This window comes from Vanessa tameamea, chromosome 27, assembly GCF_037043105.1.
Source record: "Vanessa tameamea isolate UH-Manoa-2023 chromosome 27, ilVanTame1 primary haplotype, whole genome shotgun sequence".
Lineage (NCBI taxonomy): Eukaryota > Metazoa > Arthropoda > Insecta > Lepidoptera > Nymphalidae > Vanessa > Vanessa tameamea.
In genome coordinates, this window is record NC_087335.1 from 4,738,129 (window position 1) to 4,760,375 (window position 22,247).

The window sequence follows — 22,247 nt, forward strand, 5'->3', positions numbered from 1 at the left end:
CCTATTGTGATTTGTGAATATTTGAAAGAACACTGATCTTGTCGTTGACGTTGACTATGTTGTTTATATCAAACATATATACATACACACACGTAAATATTATTGTTATATAACTGATTAACTGTGTGACTATCCTTATTAAAGCTGCCCTTAAGCTGATCATACACGAACGTCAATTTCGAATATTTTTTATTTCGTCTATTATATTTACATGAGATCTCTTTATAAAGCTAAAATTAATCTATAAAATAGCAGTCATAAAAAAAACGTCATCGAAATCTATTAAAATTACTATATTTAGAAATATTTTACAAATCATCAGTCTTAGTAAATAATTGATATTATTCGTGAAATTCATATTATTTAATCAAAAAATATAAACGATTACATACAAAAATGCATGTTACTCGAATTAAACATATGATCAAAGTCAGTAATCATAGTCATAGTAGTAAAAATTAAACGACTTCTAGTAGATAGTGTTGCTATTTAAAGATAAAAATTATGCCCTTTTCAGTAGTTAAAAAAATCGTAATAATTTTGTATACAAAGTTCACGATAACTAAATCCTAAAGTTAAACGGACATGACGAGACGATCTTAAGATATTTTTTTTATAACTTCATATAATTCAGAATTAAAAAGGATGACGTTCCACTTAAAACCGAACTCCTTTGTTGGCAGTGAATAGTTTTTTTTTTATTTTGTAACCAAAAGGCAAACAGTGAAAAAGGTATTTTGATAGTAAGTCGTCATCTACAAATACAGACACTATAAGTATTTAAAATAATTCTTTACGTCATCAATACATCATCACTGAGTCACTCACCGATGCAATGTTGCTTAGCGGCAAAAATCTTCTTTAATTTACAATATCAAGATAGTAATAAACATTGCCAAAAAAATCCAGTTAATAATTATAAAAAAAACTATACAATACTGTCTAACTAATTTTAATTTCTTTTTGGCCACTATTGTTATCTAAGACAGTCCTGTCGATCGTCTGTAGTCGCCCTTAAGATATACTTAAAAAGATAACTTAAAGTTGAATTCAAATCTTTGATATTTATACTTAAAGCTTTAAAGTTAGGCTTTTTAGGATCGTTTACAAATAAATGACACATTAGAAAATACCTAGAAGTATACTGAATACTTCAAAATGTAATAAACGTCCTATTTAACTAGTTTCGAATAAAGCTTTTCATCCTATTAAGACGGTTTAAAACCATATTTATTCGTATTCTAAATGTTTATTTTATTTGTTGTTACACGTGAGTTCCGGAACCTGTGGGAGAAAAGAATTAATTTAAAACTATAAACATGTAAAATGTTTACTAATATGTAGTATGTCAAAATATTTAAGCTTGAGAAAGGTTAAGTGTGTTATATATTTTCATTCAATAAATTTATTATATCAAATCAAATCAAAACATTTTTCAATATAAATAAATGAACTCAAACAATAATCCAAAACTGATCGTCCATATTCAATAGAAACAAAATCAATTTTAATACCCATATGTTTGTATATTTATGTAAAATACACATCAGTTATTACAACATAAAATATAATTTACAAAATATATTCAATAAGAGAACAAAAACAACCAGTATTTCTACATTTGTAAATTGCAGAGCAAAAGTCAAACAAAACTAAAATGGCCATTAATACGAAGGAAATCATGAATAAATTCCATTTCAGAAATTACTTTTAAAAATATCCATAATACTAAACTGACGTCACTTGGATACTGTACTAGATTTCATTTTTTTCGTGCCTATTTTGAAGGCAGCTTTGATATTCCATTTCCCCTCCAACTAAGCGTAAAGCTTCAGCCAGAAGTGGACTATAGCCCAAGGGGTCAAGATCAGAGTTGAGAATTTCCGCATCCCTAGACGGCGGCGTTGCATTGAAGTTACAAAAATAAAATACGAGTATTTAATACAAATATCGAGTTGAGTTACCTTTGGTAGATATTTGCGACGAATGCATATTCCCCTGTCTGGTCGGTGGAAGGATATACAACGCCCCGGACGCTTGTGGGGGGGTTTTAGGCACCTAAATCAACAAAACAATCAAAATTTGTATTCAATTGTCTTAAATAAAGGCTCTACACAATATTATTGAAACTAAAGACGGTTTAATTTAAGTCAAATCTCAAGTTAAAGATTTGTTTCAATAAACTACAATAAATAAATAATTAGGTATAATAATTACTTACTTGGGGCTGAGCACTATTATTAGTAGGTGATGAAATGGGCGGACTGGTGAAGGGTCTCGTTGATGATGAAGATGGTGATGTCACCGATGTACCTAAGGATTATCATAATTTTTTTTTTTTATCGAAACAACGTATCACTAATAACTTATTTGTAGGAATACCAATATTTAAAAAAAAGTTGCTATATTAATTTTTAAATTTTTTTTTTAAATTCTATAAATATAATTACTTTAGATATGATTATAATTCTAAAGAATATTGTTAGATTTTATGCTATTGTAGTTGATGAGAACAAACTTACTTGGTGGACGATGATTCGTGTTTCTTAGTGTATAATACGGCGGTGGTGCGTTTTTAGCTGCATTATTTACTGAAGGAACGTAAGCTGCAACAAAAATATATTTAAGCCTATAACTTTTATATTTAACTAAAAAAATAAAGTCTAAACGGCAGTACATGGCAATGTATTGTAGGTGGTGATGATAACTTACCGTCAGGTGATCCAGATTACCCAAATATACTACATTAATAAAAAATAAAAAAATTAAAACTCACGTAAAGGTCCGGCGTTCCCTCTTAAGTATGGATTTCCGTAAGTCGCCGCGTACCTCACATCCATTCCTGTCATTATAACTCCAGGGTTAGCCATCGGTATTACTGTTAAAAATCCATTTATTAAACTTAAAAAAACAATCAAATAAATTATTGTGCATGTGTGAGTAACATTCACATATACACATACATACATACATACACCTACACTCACACTCACACTCCTACTCACACGCACAAAGCAAGTACAGATACTCGTTTTGTCATATATCATAAATTTTCTATAAGTTATATATCATAAGTTTTCTAATAAATGAAACTGTATTTTTAATTTAAAAAAACAAAACTGGTTTTGGTCTGATTTGCTGAATAATGTACTGAAGTTAAAAAATATTCTACAATTTCAATGTCAAAGGAAAGACTGCGTCATAAGTCTGAATGTTTTAAGAAGAATGTATCAAGTGAACTCACAAACAAACATGTTTTATTAAAGTCACAGTCCGTAAATACCCCACACTGAGCCAAAGTCTCCTCTCCATACTTCTAAATAGAAGATGGAACTTATTCCACTACATTGACATTATGTTAGATGTAATTCTACACTTGGATACACTTGAGGCAGAAAAACATCCAATACTTTCTGGTATACATGCTTGCTTAACTTTATTTAGTAGAGATTAATTAAAAACACAAAGTGATGCTGCGGGGTTTGAACCCGCAACATCTGGTTCAGATTCACGTGTTCCAGTCACTGAACCATCTTGGCTTATCGGTACATGATAAGCTTCATAATATTCCAGGTAAAGTATGACTAAGCTAATATTGTTATAGGTACAAAACAAATGTCAATTTAAGCTTAACGCTCCACGACGCCTTGCATATAAATACAACGTTCCTAAAACAATACTACCAAAGGGATTATGAGGTACTTAGTGTACCATCTATGCTAAGCGGTTATTCCATTAAATAGTCCACCCATAGACTATTCCAACCAGAGGACTAAAATAATTAAACAACTGTAACGTTAAATTGAGGCGATATCATTTGTTAAGATTTTGAATAATGTATGAGTATTCACTATGGATTAGTGGGACTACCGCGAAACTTCGCGTTTATTCAAAATATTTTTTACGAATTTAGAAACTGATGGTAAATGGTCACCACCGCTCATAGACAATGGCACTGGAAAAAATATTAACCATTCCTTACATCGCCAATGCGCCACCAACCTTGGGAACTAAGATGTTATGTCCCTTGTGCTTGTAAACTGGCTCAGTCACGCTTCAAAACGGAACACAACAATACTAAGTACTGTTGTTTATCGGTAAAATAACTCATGAGTTGGTGGTACCTACCCGGACGGGCTTGCACAAAACCCTACCACCAAGTTAAATTCGGCCCTTGTATAAAAACCAACCCGCATTGGAGTAGCGTGGAGGAATTAGCTTCAAATCTTCTCCTCAAAGGGAGAATCGGACTTAGTACAGCAGTGGGAAATTTACAATCTGTTACATTACAATTACTCGTACTCACCATCTGGTCCTATCATTCCTCCAAGCCGGCCACAGCTGCCTTGTCGATTCAAAGAACCACAATGGCTCTGATATGTAGAAGCATCAGTACTTCTGGATAAAGACCCCGTCATGGAGTCATTGGACTGAGGTGGAGCGTAGTCTCTAGAATAGTCCACATAAGGTACGTACCCATTCTGGTCGTGTGTCTGTAAAGAGGGATTTTATTATTGATTCTGTAATTAATAATAATCATACGAACAATGTTCCTAAATATTACTGTTATTGGTCTAGTGGCTAGTTTTTAGAGTAGGTTCTGATTTCAAGCACGAGTTGAGCGAAGAGTTTCAAGAGAGTCTCAATGCTAGTCCCCATAGTCTGGTAGTCTCATGCTTCGGAAAATACGTGCATCCATTGGTCATACGCCTGCCATGTTTCTGGTCGTATCGGATATGAAATTCTATCGGTTTATGAGACTTATGCAATATAATATGCTCTACTTCGGTTGGCTTAAGGAACTTCCCAAATGTGGCTTATGAAGATTCTCTGCATTTTTAATCGTCTAAAACGCACTAAGCAGATCGCGAGAAGGTTTTTAAATATATCCAATCTTAGTTAGGTATTTTATTAGTTTACACGACAAAATGATAGTAGATTTAGAATTAATAACGCCCTAACAATTATCTTAATGATATGCAAATTTTAGTGTTGACTCAGTTTCATCGGATTCTGTATCAAATTACGGTTCCTATTCTAAAATTCAAGTCACGTCTTGAATTATTTCACCAACTACTTTATAAGGAACCAGTTTTAGAAGATTTCCTTCTCTTAAGTAACCGAGGACTGATATAACTAATTAAAACTGATAGCTAGTCTTCTTCAGTTATAATAAAAGTTGTTTCTTTACATGACTAAGTTTTAAGTTAAATAAAAGTTAAAACATAGTTTTAAGTTAATTCGTTAAAAAGATAATTTAAATATCGAATTTAATTTCAGTTGAAATTTTTATTTATTCCTGAAAATAAAACTTATAATTCATTTTGAATGGGATCTCATCATTGATGTGACAAAACCATTTTTTGTAGAGCAGTATTGTATCTTTTAGAAATACTTAGATCTAATGTAATCTATCTATTCAAAAAAATCGATATATTATGGGTTGTTTCTTTAGAATTCGGTTACCATGTATAGTTACCATATAAGTTTTGGATGGAATTTGATATAAAAAAATGGTCAGTAGGTGTTCCTATAGAGCATGAAATGTATGTATTTGATACGCGACATTGTCTATTAGTCCAGTCCTTACATACATTTGGAAAAGCAAATGAACCGAGAAGACTGATTTTTGGATATGTAGTAGGAGGACCTTAGAAAAGCTTAACTTGAAATTGTCGACCTTTGAATGACTTGAATTTAGTTTTATTGCGATAACTCGGTTGTGAGTTGTGATACGAGAATTATGATAAGGTGCTTTTTTGTTGATTATTTAAGCTCAAAAAAAAATGAATAGCACAATTAAGGTCCTATACATTTTTAACCTATCATTGATGGTTATTTTGCTCTTTCGATCTTGGAGCGCATTTAGCATGTACCTGATCTCTCGGATCAAATCGGTTAGGACTCAGATTTTACTGAACTATATAATAATTATAAAAATTATTAGATGCACGTATCAAAATGGGTTATCAACATTTCACGAGTTCGATATGAGATTAGTTCTTACAGAATCGCACTGTATAATTCAAACCAATTTCAGTTTTCATCGTAAATTTATCTTAACTAAAATGAATAAATTATATAATATATTAAAATAATGCATATAAACAGTTAACGTTAAATATTTAAGCAGACAAATTATGCATACTTGTAAAACATATTCAAAAGAGTCCACTCGAATAAAGTATATTTTGATACGAAAACTGATTTAGTGCTCCGTCATTGTCCAGTGTAAAGCATCGCGCTTTGACTCGAACAAATAGCTGGCGTGCACAATAGTAACAGATGACATCATTGTGGATGGCCTACATTTGTACATGGTCGAGGACATATCTCAGATGAATTTAAATTCCGCAACACAACGGTGTTGTTTAATGTCGTAATTTTCAAGTGGCATGAAGCCAAAACATGAACGGATCATTGGTTTGTTACAGCCTGTTTATAGTCCGTAATGGATCGCAGTGACTGAATAAGAGGGTGGTGCTAAACTTTAATAGAAAGGTAATGATTTAAATCAGTACACCACTGTACCGCTGTCCAAAGTTTGATACCGTACTTATGTCCTGAGACAAAAGTACAGTTACATGACAAACTCGTCTTTTTTTTTATGGTATTGGTTGGCGGAAGAGCATATGGGCCACCTTATGGTAAGTGGTCACCACCGCCCATAGACAAAGACGCTGTAAGAAATATTAACCATTCCTTACATCACCTATGCGCCACCAACCTTGGGAACTAAGATGTTATGTCCCTTGTGCCTGTGATTACACTGGCTCACTCACGCTTCTAACCGGAACACAACAATACAGTGTACTGTTATTTGGCGGTAGAATATCTGATGAGTGGGTGGTACCTACCCAGACGGGCTTGCACAAAGCCCTACCACCAAGTAATTAATACTCATCAAATTGGTCTTCAAAAGAATTTAAATTAAATTGTTACTGTACACTTGTAAACACCGTAGCTTGGAATGTATCGTTTGACTAAAATATCCGTGGCTAAGAGAATCCGTCAACGACTTTTTTACCTGTCAACAATCCCTCTTCATTTATTTTAAACTAGTGTTTCTCACAATGATCCGATGTTGGTACACCCATCAGTACTATTATGAAAGAACTCAGTTCGAAAAATCTTGGATACTGCCTCACGGTGATTCGCTGTTTAAATGCGTGCCATAATGTTTTATAAGTATTACCATAGTCAATGTCGTATATCACTTTCTGTCCTGCGATGAGTTTCGAGTACAATGTACAGAATAGCTTTACAAGTCAGAATAGTTTTCATAAACACAATGTATTAAAAATATATTAAACTCTTTTCAACCCTGTAAGGATACTTTACTATGGACAATTGATTTAGGGTATAAATATATAACTACCTTAAAATGGATGTTATGTAAGGGCTGATTGAAATCACCACTGTATCTCTGGTATTGTTTCATCAGCTCATTGTCGTAGCCGGTTTCTGGTAACGGAACCGGTCCAGCTAATGGAAGTCCCAAATTAGTTGCCAAGTGCAACGTTGTGTGAAGTTCCGTTTCCGAGCCGTTGTTTGAAATATCCTATAATACGATTGATGGTTTAGAATTTTACTTAACTGCAAAGTCTTTAATCAATACTAAATAAGTAATACATTTTTTTATATATACATCTATACATATAATAAAATTAGAGTGTCTGTTTGTAATATTAAAATAACCCATTTTTACTAAATGCATATCTATGTATACACGGTACATATACCAAAATAACAATTTTTACAATTTTTGTCTGTCTGTCTGTTTGTTCCGGCTAATCTCTGGATCGGCAGAACCGATTTCGACGGGACTTTCACTGGCAGATAGCGGATGTAATAAGAAGTAACTAACTTTTATTTTAGAATTATATATAGAATAAAAATAAAATCACGCTACAATATCCAAATAACTTAAATTCAAACAACGCGCACGAAGTCGCGGGCACATCTAGTATGTATATATATAAAAAAATGTATGGCCTAGTAAATATAACACAATTTAATAAGTGTTTGGTTCTACCAAAAAATGCGAACTCAAGTCCAGGGCCGTAGAATAAACATAAGTTTATTATACCGGTTTTATAGTGGCTCTCTTTGTAGAGTGCCACTATAAATAGATATAACATACATATTTACACTTTATCCGGCGAAATATTATTAAATTTACAAAAGCAAAAATATATATATTTTACAGTAGCTATAATATCAGTTCAAAAAAACTTGTACTATGATTTAAACTATTATTTTTTTTTAATCTAATACTATATTAATTAACCTAACATTTCTTACCATATCACAGCTTCCTTCAACCTGTCTCAGCTCCAATTTCAAGTCACTCATATTAGAATTTCGATCACTATCTTTGTACTGATCGCAAGTTTTACCAACTTCGGTTATATCTGGTTTTTTCACGTCTGATCTGTTCGTTCTTCGATGACACAGCATTATAACGAGCATAATAATGAGAATAACTACGGTTATCGAAGAACCAGCTCCAACGATGACTACAAATGGAATTGATTCTGTAACGAATATTTTATTACCATCGGAAGAATCATTTGAACTTAAAATTGCTTGAACCATTTTTTTCTTTTCGTCTAACGATATAAAATTTATTCATCAATCATGAAATCTATCTATCTAATGAAATCATTTCTATTAATGAATAGTCTTAGTAATATTCATTAAATATATTAACTTTAATTACATTTTTAATAAAAAAAAGACTATTAAAAGGCTAATGATTAGAATACGTGATTCTTAATCAAAGATTATGTCCCTAATTTGTGTTTATAATTAAACAGGTGTTCGACGGTTAAAATATCATGATAATACACATGTGTCAGACTTAAATCTGCCATATCTATATCTAATAATCAGAATTAGAAAAATAAGGTCCAAAAACCCTTTTTAAAACGAGATTTATAGGTGGTCATTTAAATACATTTAAAAATGCTAACTGTAAGACTTTTATTTGCCATAATATTGATATATATAAAATTTAGCTACGTGATAAATTAAGATTCGCTTTTAAGACCGATACCAAATTACAAATTAAAAAAAAAAAAACTTATTGCAAAATAAATACTCACTGTCTGGTATAAGGTTTATTTCCGCGCTGTCACTTCCATAGGCATTTAATGCTGTACAATTATATGGACCAAAATGCTTCGCTTCACTTTTTCTGATAACCAGTGTAGATTTCGTTAGTCCATCTGGTAATGATTCTTCTAAGAATACATATTCCTGTACAACATTTTCATTTAAAATATCAATTTTTTCTATCACCATACTAATAATACAAATAACAAAACAAGACTGTAACCTTTGTTTCTATATTAAATCTTTTTAGTTTCTATAACAACCAGTCAATGTACTAGTACCAAAAGATAGGTAGGATTAGTAAATCTTCTGTTTGATACATCGTAAGGAAACTTGTATATCGGAGAATCTGCCACATGTATAATCAAACAATCTGCATTGCAGCAGCGTGGCTCCAAATATTCTCACGGAGAAATGGCCGTAGCCCAGCAGAGGTACATTGACTTATAAAACTTACGTGATTATGAAAATAATTGATTTCATTTCCGGCGAAAGTCCAAATTACCAGATCAGGTTTCGGCACAGAAAACGATACACATTCGATATGTACACTGCCACCTTCGACGCCATATTGTGTTTTATTGGACATAATTTTAGGTGGACCTAAAAATTAAACCATGATTAAACCAAGATTAAAGTTATACTTACAACACTCTTTCATTTGATAATAAGACTTCGTGAAAGGTAGTTTGAGTAGGTACCACCCACTCATCACATATTCTACCAGTAAAAAAATGTGTTGGGGTTTGAACGTTGAGTGAGCTAGCTATATACACTATATTGTCTATTTAGTGGCGATGTGCTTCTTTCGGCGCCAATTTCTATAGATGATGGTGACTACTTACCCTCAGGTGACACATTTGCCAGTCCGCCTACCAGTAGTATAAAAACAATCAAATTGAATTATCGCAATACCTTAAGCGAATATTATTTACCGAGGTATGCCTAGGATATACTAGGTATTTTTTATATATGTATATAGTCAAGTTATTTCTATTATTGGAATTACGTTTTCACCAAAATTGGTCTCGGCACGAGTTGTAACCACATTATCTATTCATTTGAGGCTTTTTTAGGATAAACGATTGCATTTTTTTTTTGCATTAACAGCCTGTAAATTTCCCACTGCTGGGCTAAGGCCTCCTCTCCCTTCGAGGAGAAGGTATGGAGCATATTCCACCACGTTGCTCCAATGCGGGTTGGTGGAATACACATGTGGCAGAATTTAGTTGAAATTAGACACATGCAGGTTTCCTCACGATGTTTTCCTTCACTGCCGAGCACGAGATGAATTATAAACACAAATTAAGCACATGAAAGTTCAGTGGTGCTTGCCTGGGTTTGAACCCGAAATCATCGGTTAAGATGCACGCGTTCTAACCACTGGACCACCTCGGCTCATTATAATATATAGGATAGGATAAACCAGCATTGATTATATTGCTTTGAATTTATATAAGCCTTGGAATCGATATCGACAGGCTCTTAACATATATATAAAACAATTTTATTTATATTAACAATGATATTATTCAAACTAATAGTTGCTGAAATTTAATATTTTATCTGTTATAACGTATTATATTCTGCATTTATCGACGGTGAAGGAAAACATCGTGAGGACACCTACGCTTTAGAAAACCTCTTAATCTCACTAACGGGTATCGGAACTCGCGTGATTTTAAGAAGGGGATTGAAACCAAATAATAACTTTTTAGTGATATTTTCAAACAAAATTATACTAGAAACGATCGCAGCTTTTAAATTTTCGAGGTGCTTTAAGAGTGGAACGATGGTGTGACTCTTATAACAATTCTTAAACTCTCTTTGTTTTGTTATGACCGTCAGAATCTATAGTTATTTTAGAAGACTTCTACAATATACTAATATTGATATATTGATGCAAAAGAAAGGCAGATCATAGAATATTAAACTACTAAACGTACGAGTTGAGATTTAAAAAGAGAAACAAGTACCAATTTTTTTTTTGTTATTTCTTATTTTATTTAGCTTGTTGCACTGGCAACATTTATGTAAAAATATAGTGATATTACGTACAAATAGCAATGCTGGTTGGCGGTAAATTAATAGGTGAATTTTTGGATCTAATAAATCTGCATAACGCTCTACTGCGGGTGTAACTGGCAAGTGTGATGTGTCCTGGCATATAAATACGGTGAACCTACTATAAATAGATCCCCATGGTGCTCATCGACGTTATAAGAAGGGATTCGTATTTATTTCATGTAAGAATTTAGATTAGAAGGTGACTAGTTATCGAATGGAACAGTTACTCGTCTGCCTTTTTAAAATCAATAAACAAAAACCTACCTTTTACATAAACCATGGCTGGCGCTTCGATGTCTTGGTAGCCTTCAACACTAGCCCTACACCAGTATTGGCCTGCTGAATGCTTATTGATGGTAACTGTGAGGTTCGATGATTTTCCAGCTCTCTGTGAAAGTAATTTTCTCTATAACTACCTAATATAATATCAAAATCACCATTTTTTAGGTTAAAAAATGTTCAAAAATTGATGCTAAATTTAAAAAACTTGTGATAGATAATGATAATGATAAAAAATAGAAAATAATAGAAAAAACAAACGATGATTAAGTCGCTGAGGACAAGTGCGTGCATAAAAACAGGTGTTTCATAATCCGATGACATAATAATTCCCAAGCACAGCAAACACGCTACTGATGTCTAAATTCCAGGCTTTGTAGAGAATGACTCGGATTTCATACACAAATTCTCAGAATCTTGTAGCCTAATATGCTAGGCACTAGACCAGCGATTAATAAGTCTTAATATCAAAATCAAAAAGTCTTTATTCAAGTGGGCTCATAACAGCAATTTTAAATAGTCATGTAACATTGTATTGTAATTGTAAAGCCACCGCCGATTCTAACCAGAAGAACCTGCCATGAAATTCGGTAGTGACTCTTAATAGTATATTTATTTCTTCAGCGTCAATTGTTATCGCTGCAAATTATGTTATTTGTTTTTTTTTAAATAACATATGGACATCTCAATGTAATTCATAATATATATGTATAAATGTAACTACCAGAACTTTTACAAATTCAGTTAACTTCTATTTCAATTCGATTCAATTTCAAGGTCACTAATAATTATTATTATGTTGAGTTGTTGTTGTTGTTGTTAATATTTTGTAATATCAATAATAAAAATGTAGCCAGTTTAGAATGTTATTTATAGAGTCATCATTTGCGTGCTCTGAACTGAGATATCGACATTTAATTGGAGTCTAACACGGATTGGATACAGCGTCGTAGCGTGTAGCTAACATAATATGATTTGATCCTTTACAATAAACAAACAGTTAATAAGCATCGACAGCATTGGGACATCGCATTTTTATAACTTGATTTTACTATGCTGAACAATTGACTGCTATAATCATTATTTTGTAACTAGAGTTGCAACTGAAAAAATAATCAATTTAAGCTTTATTTTAAACACTATAGTCTCCATGTTTAGACTCCATCAAGAGGACATCTTCATCACGGTTGTATTGTATTGGTTGTACGGCAATTATTTAAGAGACTCACTGAATGGATTAAGGGAATCCTAAACGAAAGTGCAAGTCCTATACGATGTATTAAATACTTTTTTATGGTATAGGTAGGTGTAATCCACCCTTAGATATTGGTGCTGTAAAAAACATTAACCATTTCTTAAATCGCCATTGCGTCACTAACCTCGGGTACTAAGAATGTTATGTACCTTGAGCATGCAGACACACTGACTCACTCATCCTCCAAACCAGAACATAACACTACTAAGTATTGATGATTGGCGGTAGAATACCTGACGAATGGGATAACCAACCCAGACCATCTCTCGACCTGAACTGCCATTTCTATGACTCAGTAGCTATTTTGACATGAAAATTTAAACACGAAAAATTTGTCCAAGCTAATGTTTATACTAGCTGAAAGAATTACCAAAACTAACACAAGCGATAATGCTTTATTAAGGATGTTTTTGATTTTAGAACAGATAATTTCTCGGATGACAATTCCTCAATAGTTATTAGATAAATTATACTTACAATGATTTTATCACGATCATATCTCAACCACAGAACCTTGGGTTGAGGATGTCCATCCACCAAACAAGTCAATGTTGCGGTCGATCCTATATCACCTTCCACGTTCTGAGGCTTGGATTTGAATGCTGGACCATCTGTGTTGAAATCAAATACTTAGTTGTTTTGTCGTGATTATAATTTCGTCATTTCTTTTAATGAAATATTAGTGATATCACTATCAAAATCTTTGATTACTTAATTTTATAAATAAAAACAAAAAAATTGCTTATCAATAATTAATCAAAGAGGTAAATATTCTTAAAACGATTGCTATTATGACTGTATATATCAATGTCATGAGAGCGATATCATTGATATCATAAAAGGGATCTATATCAATCGGAGTAATTGTACAAATATCTCCAAACATATGTATAATATTGCCTCCACTACTGGCAAGGGCTGGTTCGTTTATTCGCCAAGAGGATCGGAATCGCGTTACAAATGATGCTAGAAATTCCTATAAATGTTCATGTTCTCGAACTGTACAGTAGCCATTTTTAATATTGATATATTTATAAATCAAGAAACGAGAGAGAAACATGATTTTAAAGCTGCAATAATATGTTGATACGCAAAAGCGTCAGACAATTGTCTGATTCCGGTTTGCTGAGTCTGAGAAGTTAAAACAATGTTCATGCTAATAAATCTTCATCCGTCTTAAACAGGCTTAGCAGCAAATTTAACATTAACACCCATGAGGTAAAGGGTTATCAAAACAAGATCCGAAGTGAAACGTGTTGTAACTAAAATTCAATTTACAATTAACTACATAGAAAATTAACAATATTTAACCGCGACATTACACACACATACATATGAGTATACATTCACACAAAGACACACTCATATATATGTGTAATAATATTAATAGTGTTTGATGAATGTGTGAATACTGTAACGATTACTACTAGTTAGATATACCAGATATAACTAGATTTAGATAGCTATCTAGATTCCCAATAAACCGACGTTTATATGACATGCACGAGACGGCGTGCTGGTATAGAAACTTACAATCAAAATATTTGATAATATGCGGTAGTATGAGTTTTGTCGCAGAGCACCTGAATATTTAATAAGAAATTCGAGGCTAAAACTTGAACATGGCTTTGAAAAGCGACGTCTCAAAGTTTAATACGACCCCGTGGGTATCGCGCGAAACTGTAGCCAAATGTATTTATTTTAAATCTCATATGAATCAATGTTTAATACCACTTTGAGACAATAGCGATAACTTAAAAGTAAAATTAATAAAACATTTTTTTGATCTCTCTAAAATATTCAAGGAGTATATACATCAACGAAAATATTTTTATTTTTCATTTTTGTTATAAATGTTATGAAGTTATATCTGGCAAACCTGAATCGCGCTTTCAATGTTTTCTATTACGATTGCTATATATACAATCAACTACAATATAAAACGAACAGTTGTTCTGTTACTAGTTATGTTACTTAGATATGCAAAATACATTATTATTAACGCCAAACACCATCAATGACTTTAGTGAATGTTGAAAAAGAATAATGCATTAGGTTTCTATATTTAAATCAAATTCCATTATTAAATATTGGAACATGTTCGTCGTTAAAATTCAAAGTGTAAACCGCCATTTCTGGAAGAATCGATTTACTGAATTCCAAAAGACCATCACAACATGTCTCTAAATATTGAAAGAAATAAAAACAATTATATTATACTTATCTACCAAATAGAACGTTGGAAATATAATTGGAATGACTTACAAGAAACTTCTAGGGTTTTAGACTCAGCGCTGTTGCCAACTTCGTTCTGAACATCGCATTTAACGGTCGCCTCATTGTACTTCCGAGACACATTTGATAAAACCTGCAATAAATGGTAAATTCAGACTGGTCTTTCTTGGCAAATAAGCTCATGTCTCGCTTTAGAGCAAAAATGCTCTAGTATTTTTGTGGAAATAGAAGATCAAACTCAGAAACGATGCCTTATTTTTTTTCGGAACCTTAAATTAATTGGTCTTCTTCCGTGAAAAGTATCTTAGAGGAAATTAAAAATAAATAAAGCTGAAATTAAAAATAAAACAAATAAATTATATCGTGTTTTCACGTCGCTGACCAATGAGGATTGAACTCGTGTAACTTATCCAAAGTTGCGGGTTCAAGCCCAGTCATCAACGTGTTTTCAAGTGCCTAAGGTTCAAAACCACCGAATCGTTATGTGTGTAATTTGTGCTTATATTCATCTCGTATTTGGCGTTAAGGGAAAACATCGCGAGGATATGCTGGTTCCATGTGTCATATGATAATGTGCCTCATGTGTACGCATCAAACCATATCAGAGCAGCGAGGAAGAGGGTACATGGTCTACCTTTTTGAAAAGTATGATATTCACAAGCATTTATAATGAAAAATGACCCCGATATGCCAAGACTAAAATGTAATTCAACAACATATAATAGAGTAAGTACTGAGTTTCTTGCCGGTTCCTCTCGGTAGAATCTACATTCCGAACCGGTGGTAGCTTTACTTTAAATAGTTTGTTAAATGACGATTCAAAAGTGCTTGTAAAAGTCTACTTGAATAAAGTATATTTTGATTTTGATTTTGAACAACGTATTCCAATAATCCAAATCATTAGTATTTTTTAATTCAAATTGTGTGTGTTAAATAATAATACGATAGAATACTTGACGCAGTAATATTTTCAGGTTAATGAGCCGCAAATACGTTGCCCATTTATGGCACATACGTAACTTTAGTGTAGTAGGAGCGGTATGTTTATTCCAATACAAAATAATGTACTGGTGTTACTTAATTGTATTTATTTTATCGTAAAAATAACGTATGTAGTCTATTTAGGTACATAGGAATATCGACTTTAACGTCGGAACAATGTCGATCCGTGTTTGTAAATCTACTGTGCGTTTGACACCAAGATTCGGACTTGATGAAAATCACAGGTTTTTTTAAATACGTTTGAGGAGAAAATCGTCATCCGACGTATGTTTTTTTATGAAATTGGTACGCTAACTTGCAAATAAGCCACCTGATGGGAAATTGTCGCCACCACCCATAGACATTAGCGCCGTAAGAAACTTCAATGTCGCCAACCTTAGTAACTAAATTATTATGTCAGTTGTGCCTGTAGTTACAATGGCTTACTCAACCTTCAAACTGGAACACAACAATACTGAGTATTGCTGATTGGCGGTAGAATATAAGATGAGTGGGTGGAACCTACACAAACGGGCATGCACGCAACCCTACCACAAGTTCTTCGCCTATACCTGATCAGTATACCCTGAACATTTTAAAAATATCGTTCCAACAAAACCCGTCGCACGTGTGCCTTTGTATGTTTATTTACTTGTGTAGATAAAAATGTACGATCTATATTGGGGAATAACAAAAAGGATCGCAATAAAATATTCCTCGACGCTCATATCAATTGTCATTGTGATCGTTTGAATGCTTCGTAAGTGGTAGTGGCGAGTCTTTCATTCGATTGTGAAGGACGAAGACCTTATTCAGGAAAAAAATCTAATTCTAATATGGATAATTCTTACGTAAATCGTGCAAGAGGTGTTTATATTGTCTAGTGGCATAACCTCTAGTAACAATAATTAAAGCGTTTACGACACGTGACAGAACGTATTTTTGTGTAGTAGAGTGTATGTATTATTTCTATCAGAAACGTTTCATTTTAAAATGTTACACTGACCTCCGTGGTCGAGTAGTGTGTACAACGGTTTTCATGGCTACGCCACTCCTAGGTCCCGGGTTCGATCCCGGCCAAGTCAATGCCGAAAAAGTTCATCAGTTTTCTATGTTGTCTTGGGTCTGGGTGTTTGTGGTACCGTCGTTACTTCTGTTTTTCCATAATACATGTGCTTTAGCTACTTACATTTAAATCGGAGTAATGTATGTGATATTGTCCAATATTTATTTATTTATATTTATTTTGGTGCCGACTGCCTCGTCGATAAAGTAGCTAGGTCTTAGGTTCAACGCCTAGGTCATGTCATTAAAAAGTAATTTTAATGGTTGTGTCGTTCATCTGTCAAGGAATTTCAGGTGAAGAGCAGAGTCTGAAAATTGTCATTGTTTACTCTGTCGGAAAACACGTACAGTTGGTGATCTTACGCCTATACGTTCGAGTCGACTCGAATTGGCCGCCCATTGCATTTTAAGATTGAACAGATAATAAACATTACTCTTGTATTTGCACACATATTTTTGTACTATAATATATCCGTAATTGTCTCTATTTAATATGGCCGCTGTGGTCGGGACCAATCAGGAAGATGATCTCAAATGTTGCAGTTTGAAACCTTGCTCTCAAATTTCACTTTAAATTTTTAAGCAAATTGTAACCAAATAATTTAATTCATTCAAAAACTAACACATCAATAACGTAAATAGAGTTCGTTTAAAAATCTCAACAAAAATTGCCCGGATATAAATAATACCCACAATTTGGGTGTATTTTTACGTACAATAATTTAATGACTCGAACAAGAGCCTCACCGATCTCAAACGAAATTCAATTATTTTCGAACTTCCTTATTTATGGCATTAGTAACTTTATAAGGTAAAATTAAGTGCCGTTTAACAGATACACGATTTTCATGTCTTTGCAGAGATTTATTTGTATTTATGTCTATTGGTTTTCTTGACTATTGACACATTTTCATGTGCTTTTTTATGTTTATAAATATTTTCATTTTAAGACAATATTGTACAATATTTCGACGAGCTCCATGGTCGAGTAGTGTGTACACCGGATTTCATGGTTACGCCACTCCGAGCTCCCGGGTTCGATTCCCGACCGAGTCGATGTAAAAAACGTTCATTAGTTTTCTATGTTGTCTTGGGTCTGGGTGTTTGTGGTACCTTCGTTACGTCTGACTTTATCATAACACAAGTGCTTTAGCTACTTACATTGGGATCAGAGTAATGTATGTGGTGTTGTCCAATATTTATATTTATTTATATTTATTTATTGTTATAAAGTTTTGACACATGAACGTATTATAAATGAAACTCGTATCTGCAATCGGAAACGAGTTAATGAAAAACTTGTTTGTCAATACTTACCTTAGTGTAGAAATGCAAGTTTTTCGTGCAGTTTTATGCTAGTTACGAGAATTCTTATTGTGTATTTACAACGACACAAGTTAACTTTAATATTTTTATAAATCAATATTTTGTTGTTTTATTAAGCTAAAGTCATTCAATGATTTTAAGTGATGTACAATAAAATATACAAGCATTATTTTAAACCGATGCTCGTGCTATTTCCGAAAATATTAATAGTGTGACATTGAGATTTAATTGACACACTTTGAACTTTTTTATTTCTTTTCGCATTTGAACTTAAAAGTCAAAATTAAATGAATGAATTATTAAAATTTTAAGCTGTAATGAAATCTAAGTCTGCTAATTTGTATTTGGTCATAAAAATAATTGTCGAGTCCACAGACTTTCTTTAAGATTCCTACCGTATGTCAGTTTTTTAGCATTTTATAAATATACATTATCCATCCGTGTTGCCAGAACAATATTTTTAGAAAAAAATAAAGCGCTTTTGCTCAAATTTCAATCAACACATAGGTGGTACGTAGTAGATTCGAATGTTTGCTTAAAAATAATTTTAAGAGTTATTGCAGTTTACTGTATATGTAGTTTTTCTATCTAATCTAACCAGTCTTTTGATATATCTACATTTGATATTAGATAGACTTTAACATATTATGTCTGAACAACACAAAAATAATGCATATTTTTAGTTTGTTACAACTAGATGCTAGGTAATGCTGCAGCTCGTCAAGTTCTTTACCCTTCAACTGATCACCATAACAGTTGGAATACACAAAATATTATATAATAAAGTAACATAACTCCAAATTTAACCGTCTAAGAAACTCGCTAAGCTTTTAAAGGGGTTAAAAATTTAAAAATAATTTTACTAAGGAAGACTATAAAATGCAAACAGCGTTAGGACGTACACGCAGACAGCCAAACCGCATGTTCATTTTAACATATTCCGAAAATTTAAATATTTTAAATTTTATAAATGCTAATATAAAAAAAATTGAGACCATAAAAACAGACCGTGTTTTTAAAACTACGTAGAATAAATTGGTTTTATACGACTTCACTTAAATTACTATAACTAAATATGTACATTTTAATATTTTATATTAAACAGACGACTTAGGCCGACTTCACACGGAACTTAATTCTGAATTACTAGCTACATTTTCAAGGACTATTTACTATAGCTAAGTAGTTCGTTTCTAGTCGTCGTCTAGAGGCGTTTTATGTGCCAGAAAATGTTAAACGTCTTGTAATTTTTAGCAATGGCATATATATTATTACTTTTACTATATACAAAAGAAATAAATAAAATTTTGAAGTATTTGCTTCTCTATTATGGACGACAGCTATCAAGACACATGGACTGTGGAAACGACCATTCCTTACACTGTCAAAGTACACCCAACCACGAGATTAAAGATTATTACACTGACTTGCCCGCCCTACAAACGAACAGCATTTCGGATATTGTTTTTCGACGGTAGCACCACCGTATCTTATAAGTAAGGCTTCTTGGTTAAAAACATTATTAATATCCCCGTTTCATCCTCATGTGTAAACGGTACTGCATCCCCTAATTGAATATGTTATAATAATTAATAATAACATCTCCGAATCGGACTCCTTGAGATTAGCACAATCAAACACAGTAACATACATATACATAACATAAACAGCCTGTAAATTTCCCACTGCTGGGCTAAGGCCTCCTCTCCCTTTGAGGAGAAGGTATGGAGCCTATTCCACCACGCTGCTCCAATGCGGGTTGGTGGAATACACATGTGGCAGAATTTCGTTGAAATTAGACACATGCAGGTTTCCTCACGATGTTTTCCTTCACCGCCGAGCACGAGATGAATTATAAACACAAACAACACAAACAACACAGTAACAGCCTGTAAATATCACACAGCTGGGCTGAGGCATCCTCTCCCTCTGATCTGATCGGGTTGGAGCTTATTCACACGCACGTGGCAGAATTTCTTTGATTTGAGACTCATGAAGTTTTACTCACGATGTTTTCCTTCACCGCCGAGCACGAGATGAATTATAAACACAAACACAAATTAAGCACATGAAAATTCAGTTATGATGCACGCGTTCAAACCACTGGACCATCTCGGCTCTGACATTCAAACAAAATTTTCAATTTACTCTATTAGAATTGATTAATTATACCTTCCCTTTAAACTTACCAGTTCATTCCCCTTCGCGGAAAGTACTTGCTCTTTATTCACGTACCATTTATAAGTGAGATTGTTCGGATTAGCGGTAGCCTGGCAACCTGGGAAATTAAAATGCTTTTTAGTCTCATTTTATATTAAATTAATATCGGTTTTGTTAAAATTGTTATGAAGTTCGATTCAAATGACTTTGCTTGGTTTATTTAATAATTTAAAAGTATAAATGTTATTAGAATCAATTTACTTCTTTGCTGATATTTGAATCATCCAGACATTAAAGTGAAACAGTTTGATTGAGTAACTTAACTTTTATATTTTACAATATTTTTATAAAAAATCTAAAAATAAATTAGACTGTCTAAGTCTCTTTGACTGTAACATATTTTGTAACATCGTTATTTTGTTATTATTATCTATAAAAAATATACAACAAAGTGGTTTTCTGTTTCTGTATGTATTTATGTTATCTTCTTTAAAACTAACCAACAGATTTTTATGCAGTTTTCACGATTAGAAAGATCGATAAACGAAAATAGTTTTTATGCATCCTAATATTCATAAATTTTCTGAACGCGTCTAGTAAAAAAATGCATTTAAAATTCAATCGCTTAAAAAATATTACTTATAATACTTGCAATTTTTATGTATATATAATTAAGTTGCTAATGTTTATAATTCTTATGTAAATGAATTAATACTATAATCATAAACGAAGTTTTATTATTTGACTTTATTTACCTATAATTAACTTATCTCCTTCCAGGATACGGCCATTTGTTGCTCTGGACTTGATAACCAAACGAACTTTTGGTGCGTATTGAACCTAGACAAATAATAAAAAATTACAAAGACGATTAAATTACCTTATACAATATAGACACTGGTACAGTATGAAGTCAAATACACACCATATTTAAGACAACAACCAAGTCAAACGAAAAAGTTACCTCTGGACAAGCTTAAAACACGTGAATCGCAAAACTTACCCGAAGAGGCAAACAGAACACGACTGACTGAGTTTAATTTGTGCTATAATTCATCCCGTGCTCGTGGTAAAGGTAATTATTAAGAAATTCATGTGTCGGGTAAAAATCTCTCATGTGTATATTCAACAACCCGCTTTGAGGTGGCCCAGCGGTGGGATTTTCAGAGGTTGTTTTACTCTTCAAACTACACCATAGATACAACTTGCATATTATTAGCGATAGAATACATTGAATTGGTGGCACCTAAGTCAAGACAAAGCCTTTTTCGCCCTTTATTTAACCTTTTCGAGACTTACAAATTTTTCAGAGATTATTTATCGTAACTCTTTAATATTACATATGTATTTCATGAAATTTATGTTTAAATATTCTCCGCTTCCTATGTATGTGGGAGATAATAATTTTTAATCAAGTTCCGATCTTATAATACGGTTGTGCTATTGACTCAAAAGGACAAGTTGCTATAAAAAGGCTCGACAGATGTCAACAGATCAGAAGTGGTTTGGTGTTGAACACGGCACAATCGGTGCTCTGATCTTTTTTTGGGTGATTGAACCAGGTGAAATCTTTGTACTTATTCTGTAATTAAACTCAATTATTCTATATATTATATCGAATTAATTGTAATTAGTGTTTAAGAATAAGTATAATTTATTGTTATCGTTTTAAATAGACATTGTTTACTTATAAATTGGTTTTACTATTTTGGTACCCGTTCTCTCACATGTAATATATTTATTTAAAAGATATAATACCGTG

The 22,247-nt window shown here is 32.7% G+C and overlaps 1 protein-coding gene across 2 annotated transcripts in view; it reads right to left on the reverse strand.

Annotated features, from left to right (window-relative positions):
* Window positions 1-982: 982 nt before the first annotated feature.
* LOC113391970 (irregular chiasm C-roughest protein-like) overlaps window positions 983-22,247 on the reverse strand; it is a 97,223-nt gene continuing 75,958 nt past the window's right edge. Inside the window, exons 8-22 of one of the 2 annotated variants that reach the window (XM_026628133.2) lie at window positions 21,241-21,325; window positions 20,515-20,603; window positions 14,984-15,086; window positions 13,196-13,329; window positions 11,449-11,572; window positions 9,575-9,720; window positions 9,108-9,261; window positions 8,305-8,537; window positions 7,379-7,561; window positions 4,307-4,493; window positions 2,777-2,842; window positions 2,523-2,606; window positions 2,222-2,313; window positions 1,965-2,058; window positions 983-1,284 (exon numbers count right to left, since the gene is read on the reverse strand). In XM_026628133.2, coding sequence (XP_026483918.2) covers window positions 1,265-1,284; window positions 1,965-2,058; window positions 2,222-2,313; window positions 2,523-2,606; window positions 2,777-2,842; window positions 4,307-4,493; window positions 7,379-7,561; window positions 8,305-8,537; window positions 9,108-9,261; window positions 9,575-9,720; window positions 11,449-11,572; window positions 13,196-13,329; window positions 14,984-15,086; window positions 20,515-20,603; window positions 21,241-21,325 — 1,794 coding nt within the window. In that variant the 3' untranslated portion in view covers window positions 983-1,264. Of the gene's footprint in view, window positions 1,285-1,964; window positions 2,059-2,221; window positions 2,314-2,522; window positions 2,607-2,776; window positions 2,879-4,306; window positions 4,494-7,378; window positions 7,562-8,304; window positions 8,538-9,107; window positions 9,262-9,574; window positions 9,721-11,448; window positions 11,573-13,195; window positions 13,330-14,983; window positions 15,087-20,514; window positions 20,604-21,240; window positions 21,326-22,247 lie in introns of both variants that reach the window. The other variant, XM_026628132.2, reaches the window with a different exon arrangement.